Genomic DNA, 22,068 nt, shown 5'->3' with positions numbered 1-22,068 from the left:
TTTATCCGGGTAGCCGGAAAGTAGAGCATTGCAGTAGTCCAGCCTAGAAGTAACAAAAGCATGGATTAATTTTTCTGCATCATTTTTGGACAGAAAGTTTCTGATTTTTGCAATGTTACGTAGATGGAAAAAAGCTGTCCTTGAAACAGTCTTGATATGTTCTTCAAAAGAGAGATCAGGGTCCAGAGTAACGCCGAGGTCCTTCACAGTTTTATTTGAGACGACTGTACAACCATCCAGATTAATTGTCAGATTCAACAGAAGATCTCTTTGTTTCTTGGGACCTAGAACAAGCATCTCTGTTTTGTCCGAGTTTAAAAGTAGAAAGTTTGCAGCCATCCACTTCTTTATGTCTGAAACACAGGCTTCTAGCGAGGGCAATTTTGGGGCTTCACCATGTTTCATTGAAATGTACAGCAGTGTGTCGTCCGCATAGCAGTGAAATTTAACATTATGTTTTCGAATGACATCCCCAAGAGGTAAAATATATAGTGAAAACAATAGTGGTCCTAAAACGGAACCTTGAGGAACACCGAAATTTACAATTTACAAACCATTCACAGAGACAAACTGATATCTTTCCGATATAAGCCGATAGTTTTTTATAATTTCTGGGTCAAGATTCGGCTTTTTCAAGAGAGGCTTTATTACTGCCACTTTTAGTGAGCTTGGTACACATCCGGTGGATAGAGAGCCGTTTATTATGTTCAACATAGGAAGGCCAAGCACAGGAAGCAGCTCTTTCAGTAGTTTAGTTGGAATAGGGTCCAGTATGCAGCTTGAGGGTTTAGAGGCCATGATTATTTTCATCATTGTGTCAATAGATATAGTACTAAAACACTTTAGTATCTCCCTTGATCCTAGGTCCTGGCAGAGTTGTGCAGACTCAGGACAATGGAGCTTTGGAGGAATACGCAGATCTAAAGAGGAGTCCGTAATTTGCTTTCTAATGATCATGATCTTTTCCTCAAAGAAGTTCATACATTTATTACTGCTGAAGTGAAAGCCATCCTCCATTTGCGAATGCTGCTTTTTAGTTAGCTTTGCGACAGTATCAAAAAGAAATTTCGGATTGTTCTTATTTTCCTCAATTAAGTTGGAAAAATAGGATGATCGAGCAGCAGTGAGGGCTCTTCGATACTGCACGGTACTGTCTTTCCAAGCTAGTCGGAAGACTTCCAGTTTGGTGTGGCGCCATTTCCGTTCCAATTTTCTGGAAGCTTGCTTCAGAGCTCGTGTATTTTCTGTATACCAGGGAGCTAGTTTCTTATGACAGATGTTTTTAGTTTTTAGGGTAATTGCGCAAGGTTAAATTGAGTTCCATAAAGTGTTTTCTTGTAAATTGCCAGAAAATATCATTAAAACCAGTAGTGATGAGTGCAAACAATTTGGTTTAATTTAAAGTTCAAATTTTAAGTTATTTCTGTTGGAGTTTACATTATAGGGAATAGGCTGCCTTGCCTGGTCCTCCATATGACATCACACCCCAGAAAAATATTTTCCGACATGGCTTTGGTATTCTTCGGAATTCTGATCGGTTTTATATAATAACTCAAAAAATAAAAAATAAGGTAGAACTTTGCATAGGGACTTTGATGTGTATACTAATGCAAATGCATATGTTACATGTGGTTACGTTTATGCTACCTACCCTTTAATGCTTCAGCTAGTTGTAAAGTAGTCTAGTTGTAAATCTCATGCAAACAAAGAAACAGGTTCAGGTTTATTTAACATAATTGCACATGTGCAAAACACACATAAAAGGTAATGTAACAGAGTGAAGGTTCTTCTTTCGATTCCTGATTCCTGTAACAAGTTCCAGTGCTGTATCTGCCTAGACATCTTCACTAACCCATTCTCTATACCCTGTTGCCACAACTTCTGCCTGGCCTGCATCAAAGGCTACTGGGACACCGGCGACCGCTTTGAGTGCCCCCTCTGTAAGGAGTGCTTCCGCCGCCGGCCTGAGTTATGGATCAACCGTGCTTTAAAGGACTTCACAAAGCACTGTAAGAGATCGCTGAAGGTGATGTATTATGTTTATACAGTTGAAGTCGGAAGTTTACATACACCTTAGCCAAATACATATAAACTCAGTTTTTCACAATTCCTGACATTTAATCCTCGTTAAAAGTCCCTGTCTTAGGTCAGTTAGGATCACCACTTTATTTTAAGAATGTGAAATGTCAGAATAATAGTAGAGAGATTTATTTATTTCAGCTTTTATTTCTTTCATCACATTCCCAGTGGGTCAGAAGTTTACATACACTCAATTAGTATTTGGAAGCATTGCCTTTAAATTGTTTAACTTGGGTCAAACGTTTCGGGTAGCCTTCCACAAGCTTCCCACACTATGTTGGGTGAATTTTGGCCCGTTCCTCCTGATAGAGCTGGTGTAACTGAGTCAGGTTTGTAGGCCTCCTTGCTCGCACACGCTTTTTCAGTTCTGCCCACAAATGTTCTATAGTGTTGAGGTCAGGGCTTTGTGATAGCCACTCCAATACCTTGACTTTGTTGTCCTTAAGCCATTTTGCCACAACTTTGCAAGTATGCTTGGGGTCATTGTCCATTTGGAAGACCCATTTGCAACCAAGCTTTAACTTCCTGACTGATGACTTGAGATGTTGCTTCAATATATCCACATAATTTTCCTACCTCATGATGCCATCTATTTTGTGAAGTGCACCAGTCCCTCCTGCAGCAAAGCACCCCCACAATATGATGCTGCCACCCCCGTGCTTCACGGTTTGGATGGTGTTCTTCTTTTTCCTCCAAACTTAACGATGGTCATTATGGCCAAACAGTTCAATTTTTGTTTCATCAGAACAGAGGACATTTCTCCAAAAAGTCTTTGTCCCCATGTTGGCTTTTTTTATGGCGGTTTTGTAGCAGTGGCTTCTTCCTTGCTGAGTAGCCTTTCAGGTTATATCGATATAGGACTCGTTTTACTGTGGATATAGATACTTTTGTACCTGTTTCCTCCAGCATCTTCACAAGGTCCTTTGCTGTTGTTCTGGGATTGATTTGCACTTTTCGCACCAAAGTACGTTCATCTCTAGGAGACAGAATGCGTCTCCTTCCTGAGCGGTATGACGGCTGTGTGGTCCCATGGTGTTTATACTTGCGTAATATTGTTTGTACAGATGAACATGGTACCTTCAGGCGTTTGGAAATTGCTACCAAGGATGAACAAGACTTGTGGAGGTCTACAATTTTCAAGTCTTGGCTGATTTCTTTAGATTTTCCCATGATGTCAAGCAAAGAGGCACTGAGTTTGAAGGTAGGCCTTGAAATTCATCCACAGGTACACCTCCAATTAACTCAAATGATGTCAATTAGCCTATCAGAAGCTTCTAAAGGCATTAATTAATTTTCTGGAATTTTCCAAGCTGTTTAACCTCACTAGGGTAGGGGGCACTATTTTCATCTCCAGATGAAAAGCGTGTTCAAAGTAAACTGCCTGCTACTCAGGCCCAGAAGCTAGGATATGCATATAATTAGTAGATTTGGATAGAAAACCCCCCAAAGTTTCTAAAACTGTTAGAATAATGTATGTGAGTATAACAGAACTGAAATGGCATGCGAAAACCTGAGGAAAATCCATCCAGGAAGTGCAATTATTTTGAAATGGCTGTTTTTCCAATGAAACTCTAGCCAACATTTAAAGGGATAGGACCCACATTCCATTCCCTATGGCTTCCACTAGTTGTGAACAGTCTTTAGACATTGTTTCAGGCTTTTATTCTGAAAAATTAGGGAGAATGACAACTTTGAGTCAGTGGATAGTGGGATGTCCCCAGAGCTGTTTCTGCGGGCGACCGAGAGCTCACCTTTCTCGTTTTTCTTATATAATGACGACGCTATTGTCTGGTTGAAATATTATTGATTATTTAGGCTAAAAAAACCTGAGGATTGATTATAAACATCGTTTGACATGTTTCGACGAACTTTACGGATACTATTTGGAATTTTCGTCTGCCTCTTGTGACCGCATTTGAGCCATTGAATTACTGAACAAAGCGCCCCAACAAAATTGAGGGTTTTGGATATAAAGAGGGACATTATCGAACAATACAAACATTTATTGTGTAACTGGGAGTCTTGTGAGTGCAACCATACGAAGATCATCAAAGGTAAGTGATTAATTTTATTGCTATTTCTGACTTTCGTGACTAATCTACTTGGCTAGTAACTGTATGTAATGTTTTGTGTGCTGAGCGCTGTCCTCAGATAATCGCATGGTTTGCTTTCGCCGTAAAGCCTTTTTGAAATCTGACATGGTGGCTGGATTAACAACAAGTTAAGCTTTATTTTGATGTATTACACTTGTGATTTCATGAAAGTTAAATATTTATAGTAATTTAATTTGAATTTGGCGCTCAGCAATTTCACCGGAAGTTGGCCTGGTGGGACGCTACCGTCCCAACACCCTAGAGAGGTTAAAGGCACAGTATACACACACATACATGTATATAAACTTCCGACTTCAACTGTATATTATATTTATATAATTATGAATATTATTATTAATATTTATATTATCTTATAAAGGTCAAAGCCCGGCAGGCGGAGGAAGATGATTATCAAGATATAGGAGTATCAGTGGCACAGTGTTCCCCAGGGCTCAGTCCTGAGCCCGATGCAGTTTCCTGCGATTTCTGCACTGGGACAAAGCAGAAGACTGTTAAGTCCTGTCTTGTGTGCCAGGGGTCATACTGCAAGACACACCTGGGGCCTCACCAGAGAGAGTCGGCCCTCCAGAGGCACAGGCTGACAGACACAGCAACCTTCACCATGCCCGCCTTGTGCAGGAAGCACAAGCGTCCCCTGGGCCTCTTCTGCAGGAACAACCAGACACCGGTGTGTGCGAGATGCACCGAGACTGACCACAAGGGCCACAACACTTTTCCTATGGAGAGAGAGAGCGCAAAAAGATTAAGCAAGTTGAACGTAGCTGTACATATTAAAAGTCGTATAATTCACTTTATAATAAAACATTATACCTGCAAGCTTTAAATAAAGTGTTACTAAATTGTATCTTGCCAATTCAGGCACAAACTCTCGAACAAATGTGATTTTCAGTATTATCCAAAGACATTTCCAGTTTTACAGGCTAGTAATCCTACAGTTTCCGGGTTGTCTTCACAGACTCATGAAAAAGACTGAAGGTGATTTGCTGAGGATGGTTCTGGACAGACTGAGTAAGATGGATGAGATCAAACACTCAGTGGAGCTCAGCTGAGTGAATTCTCATGATAAGCATCCTGAATGTTGTGGGGTACCCAAGGGCTCAACTCTGGGTCCATTAAAGTTGTATTAATTCAATCTGGTTTGATAAATAATATTGATTAAATATACAGTACCGTAAGCTCAGTAGAGTGAGTTCTTATGATAAGCATCATGACTGTTATCATTTTCATCTATGTGGGGTACCCCAGGGCTCAACTCTGAGTCCTCTGCAGTTGTATTAATTTAACGTGGTTTGATGAATATGCAGGACTTCAGCAAGAACATTTGTTCAAAACCATTGTCTTTAATATTGCATATTCATATTTGGTCTTGTGCTGAAAAAGAGATAAGCCAGGCTCGAGAGAAGCCAGGCTGAGCTCATCAAGGTGATTGAGGAGAAGCAGAAAGCAGCAGAGAGGCGGGCTGAGGGGCTCATCAAAGAGCTGGAGCAGGAAATCAGTGAGATAAAAGGAGCACTGAGCTGGAGCAGCTCTCACACTGAGGACCAACTCCACTTCATACAGGTCAGTGTCTCTCTTATCTCAATACTGATACATTGATATAACATGTAAACTGACTTTGCATTTCTAAATTTCCCTAGATGGGATAAATAAAGTTATATTAGTAAATTGAATAGAATTGAAATGAACTGAACTTAAATGGATCGTTCCCCCAAATTACAAAATGACATAATGGTTTCCTTAGACAAGGTATGACAGTAATCCATGCTTTGGTTAAGTTTACTTGGCACTGTTTCCACAGTTTAGCATTTGTGGCACAAATCCCATTCAAGTCATGGGACCGATATTGACATTTTTAGTGCATCGTGTTCAAAACATCTGACTTTGTTGAGCTTTACAGTCAATTTTAGATACTTTCGGATGATTTGGACATGATGGGCGAAAAATGTCTCAGCTAGTGGACACCAGCAGAGACTTTGAAAAGAGATTGCGTCAAGTTGGTGGTCAGTATTTTTTTATTGGTGTGGTTAGAGAAAAAGATATGTCTATCCACACCTTTTCATTCTCATTCCAGAGCTGAATAGAACCCAGCAATATGCAGGCAAGTCTGTGTTTGTATGTGTAAATGAATTAATGAATGAATCAATCAATCAACGAGTACATGATTGTGTAAATAAGGTTATGACTCAAGTTCACATCACTGAAATATCATATTTCATAACTTATATATCATACATATAATTTATCAGAGCTTACATCTGCGACCTGTATGCTCTCGTTGGCTGGCCCTCACTTCATATTCGTCGCCAAACCCACTGGTTCCAGGTCATCTATAAGTCTTTGCTAGGTAAAGGCCCCCCCCCTCCGTAGCACGCGCTCCAGCAGGTATATTTCATTGGTCATCCCCAAAGACAACACCTCCTTTGGCCGCCTTTCCTTCCAGTTCTCTGCTGCCAATGACTGGAACGAATTGCAAAAATCCCTGAAGCTGGAGACTTATATCTCCCTCACTAACTTTAAGCATCAGCTGTCAGTGCAGCTTACCGATCACTGCACCTGTACACAGCCCATCTGTAAATAGCCCACCCAACTACCTCATCCCCATATTGTTATTTATTTTTGCTCTTTTGCACCCCAGTATCCCTACTTGCACATCATCATCTGCGCATCTATCACTCCAGTGTTAATGCTAAATTGTAATTATTTCGCTACTATGGCCTATTTATTGCCTTACCTCCCTAATCTTACTACATTTGCACACACTGTATATATATTTTTCTATTGTGTTATTGACTGTACGTTTGTTTATTCCATGTGTAACTCTGTTGTTTTTGTCGAACTGCTTTGCTTTATCTTGGCCAGGTCACAGTTGTAAATGAGAACTTGTTCTCAACTGGCCTACCTGGTTAAATAAAGGTGAAATAAAATAAAATATCTCTCTACAGCAGACATGACCCTGGACCCGGTCACAGCCTCCTCGTTGGTCCACCTGTCCTCTGATCAGAAGCAGGTGAGTCTGGGATACCAGCAGAACCGCTCCCTGGTTGATGATCCGAAAAGGTTTGACTACTGCGTATGTGTGCTGGGAAAACAAGGCTTCGCCACCGAGAGGTGCTATTGGATAGTCCAGGTGAGGGAAAATATGAAGAGATTATACTGTAGCTAGGAGTGACTCTCGCTCACAACTTAAAACTAAAAACAATTTAATTGTGAATTAATCTTGAGTGAGAGTTGCACCTATTCTCTGATGTTCTTATGATTTTTGTTGTTGTACCTCAGCTTACAGTTTTGGTTAGTCTAGTTTATTATATTTATTTGTTTAGTTTATCTATTTGCACATTTCTTTGAAAATGGAAAACAACACATGAAAAAGATTACTAAACTAGACTAACGTGACCTTGGGCCTTAACTTCTTTGGGATAGGGGGCAGTATTCTTACGTCCGGGTGAAAAGCGTGCCCAGAGTAAACTGCCTGCTACTCAGGCCCAGAAGCTAGGATATGCATATTATTAGTAGATTTGGATAGAAAACACTCTGAAGTTTCTAAAACTGTTTGAATGATGTCTGTGAGTATAACAGACCTCCTACGGTAGGCAAAAACCTGAGAAAAATCCAACCAGGAAGTGGGAAATCTGAGGTTTGTAGTTTTTCAAGTGATTGCCTATCCAATATACAGTGTAAATTTGGTCAGATTGCACTTCCTAAGGCTTCCACTAGCTGTCAACAGTCTTTAGAACGTTGTTTCAGGCTTCTATTGTGAAAGGAGAGCAAATAAGACCAGTCACAGTAACTGCCTCAGCTGAAAGCCTTTAGTTATTGATCGCGCACGGCTGTGAGCACGAGCTCCGTTCTCTTTCATTTCTAAAGACAAAGGAATTGTCCGGTTGGAATATTATTGAAGATTTATGATAAAAACATCCTAAAGATTGATTCTATACATCGTTTGACATGTTTCTACAAACTGTAATGGAACTTTTTTGACTTTTCGTCTGGACTTAGTGCCCGCGCCTTGTGCATTTGGAATAGTGAACTAAACGGGCGAAGAAAAAGGAGGTATTTGGACATAAAGATTAACTTTATCGAGCAAAACAAACATTTATTGTGGAACTGGGATTCCTGGGAGTGCATTCCGATGAAGATCATCAAAGGTAAGTGAATATTTATAACACTATTTCTGACTTTTGTTGACTCCACAACATGGCGGATATCTGTATGGCTTGTTTTGGTGTCTGAGCGCTGTACTCAGATTATCGCATGGTGTGCTTAAAGCTTATTTGAAATCTGACACAGCGGTTGAATTAAGGAGAAGTTTATCTATAATCCTATGCATAACACTTGTATCTTTCATCAAAGTTTATGAAGAGTATTTCTGTAAATTTATGTGTCTCTCTGCAAAATCACCGGATGTTTTGTAGGCAAAACATTACTGAACATAACGCGCCAATGTAAACTGAGATTTTTGGATATAAATATGAACTTTATCGAACAAAATATACATGTATTGTGTAACATGGAGTCCTATGATTGCCATCTGAAGAAGATCATCAAGGGTTAGTGATTAATTGTATCTCTATTTCTGCTTTTTGTGACTCCTCTCTTTGGCTGGAAAATGGCTGTATGTTTTTTTGTGACTAGGCGCTGACCTAACATAATGGTATGGTATGCTTTCACCGTAAAGCCTTTTTGAAATCAGACACTGTGGCTGGATTAACAAGAAGTTTATCTTTAAAATGTTGTATAATACTTGTATGTTTGAGGAATTTTAATTATGAGATTTCTGTTGTTTTGGATTTGGCGCCCTGCAATTGCACTGGCTGTTGTCGTATCCCAGAGAGGTTAAAAAAAACATTACACTGCAGTGAAAGGAAAGGAAACATTTTTAAATTCAAGCACTGTCTGTCTACTCCCGCTTCCCTCCAGGTGGGTGACAAGACAGACTGGGATGTGTGTGTGGCCAGAGAGTCCATCAACAGGAAGGGGAGTGTCGCGGTGAGGCCAGACCAAGGCTACTGGGCCGTGTGTCGTGGGAAAGGGGGAAACCTCAATGCCTGTGCCGGGCCATCCATCCCCCATCACCTGAGAGACAAGTCCAAGAAGGTGGGGGTGTTTGTGGATTATGAGGAGGGATTGGTCTCCTTTTATAATGTGGACGATAAGGCCCATATTTATAGTTATAGTTGGTGTGTCTTCACCGAGACCCTGTATCCGTACTTTAGCCCGTCTCCATGGCGGCGGAAAGAACACAGCCCCGTTGGTTTTCTGTTTGGTGGAAAGGGCTTATACAAGAAGTTGTTAGGTCTAAAGTCCCACCCGTGGCCCTGTCTATAGCTGTGAGGAGCCGTCAATCATCCATTCGATCACATCACGTTGTTCTGAGACTGTTGTCTGACTGGAGATCTTCTCTCAATTCTGGCCAGAAGTAGAAATAACTGTACTGATGGACGGATAAAAAAAATTTATCAACATTTTGTAACCACGTAAGGTCAAATTACTGATATAGATATTCTTATTCTACTGTGAGAAGTCTATATTCAATTCTTACATTTTTCTAAATCTAAGTGTCTAAATGCGCAACAAGTCTAAGGAAAAATCACCTTTTATCAGTAGCTCAATGGCGTTTAAGGGAGTGGGAAAGGATAGAGAATGGAAAGAGGATCTGAGATGATGGAGAGAAGAGGGAGGAGTGTGGAACAGGTAGGCGGTTGTGGGCGAGAGAAAACAGACGATTTATGATGGTTGTGATATGATTAAACGTCTGTTTGAACACAGGGGTTCCCTGACAGGGAGAGAGAGGGGAGGAGATAGGGAGAGATAAAAAGAGAGAGTGAGAAGGAGAGAGGGTGGGATGAGAGCAAGGGAAGAGAGGGGGGAGAGGTGTGAGAGTGGGTGAGTGAGTGTGTGAGAGAGAGGTGGGGAGGGGGAGAGAAAGTGTGAGTGTGAGAAAAAGAAAGGGAGAGTGGGAGAGGGAGTCAGTGAAAAGAGAGAGAAAAGAGACACAGAAAGGGTAATCTACCTCTTGGGACAGTAACTTCCACGTCGATACAGGAAATATACTCAACGTAAAAGGTAAGAATTAATATTTCGTTTTTTTCACTGTTGTAATTATTTATTATTATTTTTCCTGCTTTACATGAAAAAATACAATTTTCCATGGTAATGTGAGATGGTTTTTTGAAAATGGTTCAATATTGTTGTCATGTCATATTTCTGTAACTTTACTACTCTTTCATTTATGTTTTCTGTAATAATCTTTGTCAATAAAGAGAACAAATATAGACGTCTTATGTAAAACTGCAGATTTTGAACTGTGTGTCCTTCACCATCCAATGAGCTTAAAGGAATTTAAACTATGGGGAACAATGAGGAAATTTACAGTTTCTATGTGCATTTTTGTATATGGATAAATATATGGAATTGCAAATACATGGTCGATTACGCTTGCGTGTGTCTATGTGTGTGTGTGTGTGTGCGTGTGTGTGCATGCATGTGTGTGTGTGTAAAGGAATGTGAGGAGAGTGTCCTACAGATGGTAGCTCAGAAGTGATGATGCAGGCCTCTCCTCCTCCCTCTCCTCCCCCTCTCCTGCCCTCCTCCTGTGTCCAGCTGGCTTCAATAGCCTCAGCCCCCTCCCTCCCCCCTCCCTATTCAAGCCAATCCATTAGATTATCCCTTATTCTACCTCCTCCTCCTTTCCTTCTCATCCCTCAATTCCTTCTCCATCTACACCACCCAAAAATGTAACTCGTTTACATTTGAGCACTACATTCACTTTAGGCCTGCTTCAAGAGTTTGTCTCGGATACTATGATATTTTTATGCTGTATACTATGATTCTAAGACTTTAGACTGTCTTCCTCAGTGAATCAATTTCTGTTCTGAATCTTTATCTTTGGCAGGGTCAAGGTTGGCCTGTGAAAAACCACCTGACCAACTCCACTGAGACTTGTATTACAAATCTGCTAAAACAGGTCGGGAACCTGGACAAACTTGGCCGTACCTGCAGGAGGTTTGGGTCGTGGCCCAACGGTGGGTTTCAAGTGATCGGGCATACACCATCCACCATTCAGATTCAGTGGGTTTGGATCAATTGACCATCTGGGATTCAACCTTTTCAGAGCCAACTAAAGATTCCGGAAGGATTTAAACTGTGATCTAGCTGATTACCGTGTGGTTTAGACAAGACTGAAAAGATACACATTGGTTTACTGAAATTTGTAATGTATTCACAAAGGATTGTTTCTTTCAACTGAAACTGTGTGGGAAACTGACATTTTCAACTGTGTCAAAATTGAAAAACCAACATCCAAAAAACATCCAAGACCTTACAACCATTTGAGACATTATGCACCGCCTTCCTCTTCCTTGTTCATCTTTGCCCCGCCCCATAATAACACTTAACTACGCCCTTTTCCTTGGACTAATTTTAATCCTTCAGTGGGGTCCCCTGGGGGCCAGAGCTCAGAATGACACTGAGCCAATCGTGTTGGAGGGGAAGTGTCTGGTGGTTTGTGACTCCACCCCCTCGTCGGAACCGTCGGGTAACGCGTTGGGGATGTCGGTGCGGTCGGGGGCCGGTCGAGTGGCATTCTCCGCTGTCAGGAACACTAACCACGAACCCTCTGAGATGAGCAACCGTACCATGACCATCTACTTTGACCAGGTTAGTGAGACCATACCATGACCATCCAATAGACTGAATAACTGGTCAACTTTTACATGATAAAAAAGTCAACTTTTGTCAACTTTTATCAACTTGTTTCTCTCCCTCTCCATCTCTCCCCCCTCTCTTTCTCCCTCTCCCCCCTCCACCTCTATCCCTCTCTCCCCCCACCTCTCTCTCTCCATCTCTTTCTCAGATCCTGGTGAATGTGGGCAGCCATTTTGACCCAGCACGCAGCATCTTTGTGGCTCCCAGAAAAGGAGTCTTCAGTTTCTGCTTCCATGTGGTCAAAGTATACAACCGACAGACAATACAGGTAGGGGTTACACATGAAAACACAAATAATATTACAGCAAATTGATGTATATTATCTCTCTCTCCCTTCCAGTGGAGGCTCATCAGAGGAGGAAGGGGAGTACCATCCTACTTAGTGGATTTCATAAAAATTAAAACAGTATAACATTAAAAAGTTAGATAATACTATACTAAATATATTCACGTCACCAAATTACTGATTAAAACACACTGTTTTATAACGAAGGTCTACTGTAGCCTCAACAGCACTCTCTGGGCAAGCACCATGGTGTAGCCAGAGGACAGCTATTTTCCATCCTCCTCTGGGTACATTAACTTCAATACAAAACCTAGGAGGCTCCTGGTTTTCAGTTTTTACCCCCTGTCTTAGACATACACAGTAATTATGATGACTTCCAGAGGACGTCCTCCAACCTATCAGAGCTCTTGTAGCATAAACTGACATGTTGTCCACTCAATCAAAGGGTCAGAGAATTAATCTAGTACTGAAAGCATAAGCTACAGCTAGCTAGTGATGCAGTGCATAAAATGTGGTAAGTAGTTGACTCAAAATTTTCAAGCATGGTGGTGGCTGCATCATATTATAGGTATGCTTGTCATCGTTAAGGACTGGGGAGTTTTTCAGGATAAGAAACGGAATGGAGTGGAGGGGTGTGAATATTTATAAATTACATTTTCTATAAATTTGCAAACACTTCTTAAAACAAGTTTTCATTTTAATTATGGGTAGATGGGTGAGAAATAAAATCAATTGAATCCATTTTAAATTTAGGCTGTAACACAACAAAATGTGAAATAAGTCCAGGGGTATGAATACTTTCTGAAGGCACTGTGCGTTGTAAACTTTCATTCGTAGGCTGCGTTGTAGCAACCTCATGATGGGTATAGGAAGTATTTGAGTATCATGTTGTAGCCTAAACCTATCAATGTTACATTGAGCTGGGTGAATGGAATATGAATGACGGTCATCCAATATGCTGTAATACAAATAAGGCCATGCTCATAAAAAAAAACTATCATCATCCGTAATGTTAAACGACACCGACTGCCACTTCTTCCTTCCTATCTCTTTTTCTCTCTCTCCCTCCCTTACGGACAAAGCGATTTGGGATCGCTGCTTTCACCGGTGACCAGGACATGAAGCCTTGTTCACACTGCAGGCCTTAATGCTCAAATCAGTTATGTTTTTCAAATCTGTTTTGAAATACTTACTGTCCAAACAGCAAGTTACAAGTGACCAAATTGGATTTGTGTGTGTTCAGACAGCAGTAATTTGCTGACATGGCTATGCTAGTAACAAGGAGTGTGTGCGCAGTGTTTTAGGCTGATTGCTGGTGGTGCTCGTGCTTCCTATGACTCAGAAGTTATTTTTATTGTATTATTTTTTATTTAACCTTTATTTAACTAGGCAAATTAGTTAAGAACAAATTCTTATTTACAATGACGACCTACTTGTAAAGCCCCACCAGCCAAACCCTCCCCGAACCCGGACGATGCTGGGCCAATTGTGCGCCGCCCTATGGGACTCCCGATCAAGGCCGGTTGTGATACAGCCCGGGATCAAACCCCGGTCTGTAGTGACACCTCTAGCACTGCAATGCAGTGCCTTAGACAGCTGTGCCACTCGGGAGGCCAATGTAGCAAGCTAAGGTGACAACAATGCCTGCCATGGAAGTTTCCCAGTTGCTTTGAATGTTCAAAATCATAGTGTAAGAGCACTTTTAAAGCCTCACTGGATAAGATGATTCAACTTTCAAAACAAGTACTTTTTGGCAAGCCACAGCAGTCAACTAGCTAGCTAGGTAGCTATTTAGCTTTCTAGCACATTCACTAATTTGTTTGTAAATAATTAACAAGCTAGTTAGCTACCACATGTTCTTGTCAAACTGTCAACACAGTAGCTAGCAAGCAAGAAGATATGCTAAATAAGAGTAAATTAAACACTTGAGGGCAAATAAATCAGATTTGTCGCATGGCCAGGAATCAGATTTGTATTGGACATCAAACCACCTACGAAGGTGGTTTGAAATGTGGCTTTAAATATCTGATTCCATGTGTGTTTTGGCTCTTCAGACTGCAGGAAAAAGATTCAAATGTAAAATAATAGGATTTGAGTCACTTCAAACTGCCAATGTGAACAACGCTTTACTCTCTCTCTCCCCCTCCCTCCCACCCCCTATGCCTCTATCCCTCTCTCTCAGGTGAGTCTGGTATTGAACGGACACCCGGTGATTTCAGCGTTCGCCGGGGACCAGGACGTGACCAGGGAAGCAGCCACCAACGCTGGGTTGGTTACCATGGAGAGAGGAGACAAGGCTTATCTCAAACTGGAGAGAGGGAACCTGATGGGGGGATGGAAATACTCCACCTTCTCTGGGTTTCTGGTGTTTCCTTTGTAGAGAGGGAAAGAGGGTGGGAGATTAAAAGAGAAAAAGAGAGAGGGACAGGGGAAAGGCAAGCAAGGTGACAGAGTAGACATCAAGTAAGGACACAGCTAGGGTTAGGAGGACGAGTGTGTATGTATGAGAGTTACAATGAGTTTACAGCTCGCATTGTATCTGAAAATCCTGAATGTTACGATTTTTGAATGCACTTTTAAATACACTGCTCAATTATTTAAATGATACTGTAGTGTGTACAGTTTATGCTTGAGTATTCATGTAATATGTGTTGGCTTTTGTTGTCTGCATGCAAATAATTGTACATGCTAATAAAAAGGGTTGGTCGTACAGTAAATATGGGATTTTCTTCAAAGTGACTGTCACTAGCTGAAACAATTGCTCCTCCTTTTCTCCATTAGGAAGAAAATCAGACCATGAATCAGTGATTAGGGGAAACTTTCATTTTCTCCAAGATGTGCATCTGTTAGTCCTGTAAATAGCGCAGCCACCTTCAACGCCCCGAGAGGAGGATTCTGGGTAAGGGCTCATACGGCTCGTCCTGGCGGATCCGGTGACAGATGGGAGTTTTGGCGAGGGCCGTGTGTGTATGTGTGTGTGTGTGTTGCCAGGAACCTGTGGGGTTCACACCGTACACTGTCACAACCAATTTGTTTCGCTGCTCCAATACACAGCGGAGGTATGTTATAAGCACATATGAGTGCTTTGTTCGTTCTTCATAGACGTGTGTGTGTGTGTTACCACATAGGGGGGCGTAACAGAGGCATGTGTTAGCACATATAGGAGTGAGTGATTATGGAATTGTGTTACTATAAAGCTTAGAATATACAGATACACTTCCCTATGTTACTGTTGGTACTATATGTATGTATTTGGACAGTGATGCTAAAATGTTAAATTTGTCTCTATACTCCAGCATTTTGGATTTGATATCAAATGTTTCATATGAGGTGACAAAATGTATAAATGTCACCTTTTATTTGGGGGAGTATGTTCATACATATCTGATTTACTGTTCAATTGCTTTTAAATAATAACACATTTTATTTGTATAGCACATTTCATTACAGAGTGATGTTAAAGCTCTACTGAGGGAAAAAAATTATATACAGTACAATAAAAACAACATTTAATTTAGAATCAAGGCAGGTAAAATAGCAATAGTGGGCTAGGTGCTAAATACAGTTTAGATAGGGAATAAGACTATAAAAAAGGCAGTCTGTATAAGTAGGTTTTAAGGCCCGTTTCAAAAGTTCCGAGAGCAATCCATAGGCGAGGGACAAGGGAGCAGAAGCCTCTGTCCCCCATAGTTCAGAGACGTGTCTTCAGGACTTCTAGTGGGGTCTTCCCTGTGGCTCAGTTGGTAGAGCATGGTGTTTGCAATGCCAGCATGGTGTGTGCGCAACGCCAGGGTTGTGGGTTTGATTCCCACGGTGGGCCAGTAAAACAAAAAAAAAATGCATGAAATGAAATGTATGTTTTTACTACAGTAAGTCGCTCTGGATAAGAGCGTCTGCTAAATGACTAATGTAAATGTAGCGCATTACCATAGTCAATCTGAGAGAAGATGAAGGGGGCCTGTAGTTGGATAGGATGTCCTGGTCAAGGTTGGGTTTCTTCAGTAAGGGGGTTGACTGCAGCTGTTTTGAAGATCAATGGTACCTCTCTGGTCAGCAGGGACTTGCTGATCAGGGTGGTGACAAACATAAGCATGCTAGATGAGCAGGTTTTGATGGTGCAGTCCGTCTTAGAGGATGATGTTTGTCCTGATAGTGTCAATTTATGTCGTGAAGAAATCTGAGACGCTATTGCATTGCTCAGATAAGGCTGCAGGAGAGCATGAGTTTGAAGGGTTGAAAAGGTGGTCGATGATAGAGAACAGGGTTCTGGGGTTAACGTTGTTATTGTCAATCGTGGCAGAGTAGAAGGCTGATCGTTCTGCTTTTAAGGCATGTGCTGGTGGGTTTATAGGCCAGTACGAGGCTATCCTTCCTCCAATGTCTCTCAAGCCATGAGTCGTCCTTCTGCGCAGTTCATCAGTGAACCAATGAGACAAGCGTTGGAATGTTATTTCACATGTTTTTTCAGGGGCAAGGATGTTCAGGGTATTACTCCGAGTGCTGTTATACAGATTGACCATGTCATCGAGGGCCAGCTTACTGCAGTCAGACGCAAAGGTGGGCTTGATGTGTTCTTGAAAGAAGGACGGGTTAAGTTTAATCAGGTTGCGGAATTTAATGGTCTTCTTTGAGCAGTAGAGAGGAGTTGGAGCAGTGCCAGACAGTGTCAGTCTGGTAGTCAGGCTGCACGCCTTTTCAATGTATTTGTATCCAGGCGGAGCTGCTTCCTGAAGATGGTAAAAGTCACCCTCTCTGTGCCATGTTTCAGTGAGGCATATCATGTCAAAGTCACTGTCGGAGATAAACTCATACAGAAGAAGAGACTTGTTCGTTAAGGATTGTAGATTGTAGAGTGCAAAATGTGTGCAGGCACTGGTCAAAAATGAAATGAAAACAATTTATAAAGCAATTTATGTATCTAGTCTCCCCATCAGTCAGGTCCATAATTATTGGCACTCTTGATAAAAATGAGAAAAAAATACTGTCTAAAATAAATAATAACTTATATCGCATGCTCAATTTGTTATTTTTTTTATTATAGTATTTTATAGTAATACAATTGCTCAGAATTTTTTTTATTTTGTTTTACAAGTATTTTTTTTAAATCTAAAAAAGATATGTGTCAAAATTATTGGCACTCCTGTTTTCAGTACTCCAGCACCCTACCCTTGCAAGGATAACGACACTGAGCTGTTTTCTAAAATGTTTTATGAGATTGGAGAACACGTGGGGAGGGATCTTAGCCCATTTCTCCATATGGAATTTTTAAAGATAATTGATGTTCTTCGTCTGTGCTTATCGACTGCCCTCTTCTGTTCAAACCACAGGTCTTCAATGGGGTTCAAGTCCAAAGGCTGATCTGGCTATTGTAAAATGTTGATTTTTCTGGTCATTGCAAAATATTGACTTTTGTTATAAGCTGTCATAAGTCGTTTTAAATTGTTATTCACCGACAGTTGCCTGCACAGCTGATAATGGCCCAATGAAACTAGACCTAAACTACATCGAGATTATTTTCACGCATATACTAATAGATGTAGCCTAAAGGTAATATTAAATTCACAATAGTCTGATGGGTGACAATATGATAAATTGTCAAACAGGGTATGAAGAGACTGATGAACAGTGCAGTGTATAATTGACCGAGAGAGAATGGAGCACATGCTTTTCATTTTTTTTTTACAAAATATAACTTTTTTGCAGAATAACCGCAGTTCCACAGGTTCTACATGTGAGCTCTCACGACACTCAGCTATTCTATTCTTTTGAAATAGATTTTCTTAGTATAATAATGTTTTTATGATCTGCCTAAACAAAATAATGAATTTATTTGTGACGGTGTATATTAAATGGATTTATTAATTATTAAATGGATTTAGACTTAAATGTGGATGCCCCAAGGGCTCAGCATTGGTGGCTATTTGTATATGTCAAGGCCCGGTTAAGGCGAACCCCTTGCCACACCTGTTGCATACAAACGTATTTTGTTGATTTTTGTATGCGCTTTCATGTTACTTAGCTGGGAGAAATCTCTCCCACATATTTCACAGTGGTATGGCTTCTCCCCTGTGTACATTCTCTGATGGATTTACAGCTTTTTGCCTGATAAAAAAAGCCTTTCCACATTCATCACAGCAGTACAGCTTTACCCCAGTGTGTCTTTTCTCATGGGTTCTTAGTGTCGATTTGTCTGTGGATCTGTAATCACTTGGAACACGCAAATGGTTTCTCTTCCGTATGTGTCCGAACATGTCTTCACAAACTCAACGATTGACTGAAGCGTTTACCACAGTTGGGGACACTGCAAGCGTACGGTTTCTCCTTGGTGTGAGTTAACTGGTGCAACTTCAGGGTGATAAGACAGTGGAACCTCAGCCCGCAGTCTGAGCACTCCTCCGGCTTGTTACCCGTGTGGATCTTTGTTTCTGTTCCAGGTGGTATGGTCAGAGAATTTGCTGCCACATACTTTGAGCAGGTTTACGTTTATTGTTGACATTTAATTCATCCTAGAGGCAGAACTGAGCGATTTCCCCAGCTGGAAAGTATAAATTGGCTATATTATAAAAATTCATGAAAACAGATATTTGCTTTTTGGTCTTCATTTAAGGTTAGGGTTAGCTGTATGGATAAAGTTAGGTTTACAATCCCATTTTATGGCTTTGTGTCTGTGCCAGCTAGTGACCACTCCGCAGAGCTGTCTCCAGAACAAGATTCATTTACGAAAAATGTTAACCTGCATACATCGCAGGAGAAGGGTTTGGCACCTGTGTGAACCCATCGGTGAACTTTCAGATGCTGTCGAAGTCGGAAGCTTTTCCCACACTCGGGAGCAGCAGTGCGGTTTCAGTCCGCAATGAAGGAGCTGGTGAACGTTTAACTCCGCAAGACTCATGAAGCCTCAGTCGCACATGGTGAGGTTGCATTGGTGAGTTGCATTGGTGAGGTCAGCGCCACTGCCGTCAGCGCCACTGTGGAAGATGTACCGCCATTCATCTGTGTGCGTTCACTGGTGGGTCTTTAAGTGGGACAGACAGGTAAACTGTTTCCCACAGAGTTTAAAATCATGTGGCCTCGCTCCTGTGTGTCAGTACATGTCGTTTTTAGTACTTGGAGTTGGTGAACGCTTCCAGCATGTGTCGTATCTGTGTCTCCCATGCATTTTAGTTTGCTGCTATATTTTCAAAATGTCCGTCTTGCTTAGTCTCTTCCACACTGGATATAACAGCATATCTCCTGTACCGGTATCTGTCTCTGAGCTGGAGACACTTGAAACACTCGATGTCCGATAGAAATTCAGATTGTTGTGGTTGGTCATCGAGAAGATCCAATCCAGCGTCCTCCTCCTCTGGCCTGTTGGTGCACAACGAGTTCCCAAGCATTCCATCTTGGCGATCCCATGACTTTGTTTCGGTTTTAATGTGGGTGGGGTGAATCCTGGGTCCTGACCAATCAGGTTTGCTTGTTACCCCCCATAGTGACGAGGTGGTCTGGTCCAGAGGCTCAGGAAGAATCCATCTCAGTGTCCATTTGGAAGGGGTTACCGTGTAGAAATTCTGCAAATACAAATGATCAACATATCAAAACAGATATCAAGACAGTACAACAATATATTTTATCCAGATGTGAAAAAATAGTATGCTATTGATGACATGCTTTAACCTCCCTGGGCAAGGTGGGACGCTAGTCAACAGCCAGTGGAATCGCGTGGCGCGAAATACAAATACCTCAAAAATGCTATAACTTCAATTTCTCAAACATATGACTATTTTACACCATTTTAAAGACAAGACTCTCGTTAATCTAATCACATTGTCCGATTTCAAAAAGGCTTTACAGCGAAAGCAAAACATTAGATTATGTCAGGAGAGTACCCTGCCAAAAATAATCACACAGCCATTTTCAAAGCAAGCATTTATGTCACAAAAACCAAAACCACAGCTAAATGCAGCACTAACCTTTGATGATCTTCATCAGATGACACTCCTAGGACATTATATTATACAATACATGCATGTTTTGTTCAATCAAGTTCATATTTATATCAAAAAACAGCTTTTTACATTAGCAAGTGATGTTCAGAACTAGCAAACTTCCGGTGAATTTACTATATTACTCACGATTAACGTTCACAAAATACATAACAATTATTTTAAGAATTAGAGATACAGAACTCCTTTATGCAATCGCGGTGTCAGATTTTAAAATAGCTTTTCGGCAAAAGCACATTTTGCAATATTCTGAGTACATAGCCCGGCCATCATGGCTAGCTAATTTGACACCCACCAAGTTTGGCCCTTACCAAACTCAGATTTACTATAAGAAAAATTGGATTACCTTTGCTGTTCTTCGTCAGAATGCACTCCCAGGACTTCTACTTCAACAACAAATGTTGTTTTGGTTCCAAATAATCCATAGTTATATTCAAATACCTCCATTTTGTTCGTGCGTTCAGGTCAGTATCCGAAGGGTGACGCGCGAGCGCATTTCGTGACAAAAAATGTCAAAATATTCCATTACCGTACTTCGAAGCATGTCAAACGCTGTTTAAATTTTTATGCTATTTTTCTCGTAAAATAGCGATAATATTCCAACCGGGCGACATTGTACTCATTCAAAGGCTGAAAGAAAAAAATGGAGAATTCACATAAACGCGCATCTCCAGTGTCACTGTTCTCAGCTTGACCACTCACAAACAGAGCTGCTGTTTTTTGCCCAGAGACAGGAGAGACGTCATTCCACTTTCTGGCGCCTTCTGAGAGCCAATGGAAGCCTTAGAAAATGTCACGTCACAGCAGAGATGCTGTATTTTCGATAGAGATGCCACAGAAGGAGAACAAATTGTCAGACAGGGCACTTCCTGTATGGAATCTTCTCAGGTTTTGGCCTGCCATATGAGTTCTGTTATACTCACAGACACCATTCAAACAGTTTTGTAAACTTTAGAGTGTTTTCTATCCAAATCTACTAATTATATGCATATTCTCGTTTCTGGGCAAGAGTAGTAACCAGTTTAAATAGGGTACGTTTTTTATCCGGCCGTGCAAATACTGCCCCCTAGCCCCGGCAGTATTGAGAATTTTGAAAAAAATATGTGCCCATTTTTAACTGCCTCCTACACCAACTCAGAAGCTAGAATATGCATATTATTGTTCAGGTTTGGATAGAAAACACTCTGAATTTTCTAAAACTGTTTGAATGGTGTCTGTAAGTATAACAGAACTCATATGGCAGTCAAAACCCTGAGACAAATTCTGACAGGAAGTGGATACCTGATGTGTTGAATTACCTTTAAGCCTATGCCATTGAAACACACAGGGGCTTATTAATCTTTGAGCACTTCCTATGGCTTCCACTAGATGTCACCAGTCTTTAGAAAGTGGTTTGAGTCTTCTACTGTGAGAACTGAACGAACAAGAGCCTTGGAACGGTGGTGGCCGATTAGACTCTGGCGCGCGAGTTCATGTTGGGTACTCTCGTTCCAATACGTTTTAAAAGAGAATGCAATCGTCCGCCTTGAATATTATTCATGTTCTAGTTGAAAAAGGCACTAATGATTTATGCTATACAACGTTTGACATGTTTGAACGAACGTAAATATTTTTTTCCCCCTCGTTCATGAAGACAAGTCCGGCGGGCATAGATCATGTGCTAACAACACTGAGCTTTTTGGACATAAATTATGAGCTTTTTCGAACAAAACTACATTTGTTATGAACCTGGGATTCCTGGAAGTGACATCTGATGAAGAGAATCAAAGGTAATGGATTATTTACATAGTATTTTCGATTTTAGATCTCTCCAACATGGCGGTTAGTCTGTATCGCAAAGCGTATTTTTCTGGGCGCAGTGCTCAGATTATTGCAAAGTGTGATTTCCCAGTAAGGT

The 22,068-nt window shown here is 41.0% G+C and overlaps 2 protein-coding genes across 2 annotated transcripts; both read left to right on the top strand.

Annotated features, from left to right (window-relative positions):
- Window positions 1-1,506: 1,506 nt before the first annotated feature.
- LOC106608905 (E3 ubiquitin-protein ligase TRIM47-like) lies at window positions 1,507-5,242 on the top strand. The gene is made up of 4 exons (XM_045722588.1): window positions 1,507-1,515; window positions 1,817-2,026; window positions 4,552-4,943; window positions 5,149-5,242. The coding sequence occupies exons 1-4, from the start codon at window positions 1,507-1,509 to the stop codon at window positions 5,240-5,242; spliced, it is 705 nt and encodes a 234-aa protein (XP_045578544.1).
- A 4,793-nt stretch (window positions 5,243-10,035) lies between these two features.
- On the top strand, window positions 10,036-14,900 carry LOC106608967 (cerebellin-1). The gene is made up of 4 exons (XM_014207236.2): window positions 10,036-10,256; window positions 11,086-11,849; window positions 12,046-12,165; window positions 14,366-14,900. Exons 2-4 carry the CDS (start codon window positions 11,532-11,534, stop codon window positions 14,561-14,563), a joined length of 636 nt encoding a protein of 211 aa, XP_014062711.1. The 5' UTR covers window positions 10,036-10,256; window positions 11,086-11,531; the 3' UTR covers window positions 14,564-14,900.
- Window positions 14,901-22,068: the final 7,168 nt, after the last annotated feature.

This window comes from Salmo salar, chromosome ssa07, assembly GCF_905237065.1.
Source record: "Salmo salar chromosome ssa07, Ssal_v3.1, whole genome shotgun sequence".
NCBI classification, from domain to species: Eukaryota; Metazoa; Chordata; class Actinopteri; order Salmoniformes; family Salmonidae; genus Salmo; species Salmo salar.
The sequence above is the reverse complement of the archived record's forward strand: the minus strand, read 5'-3'. Positions and strand labels throughout refer to the sequence as shown.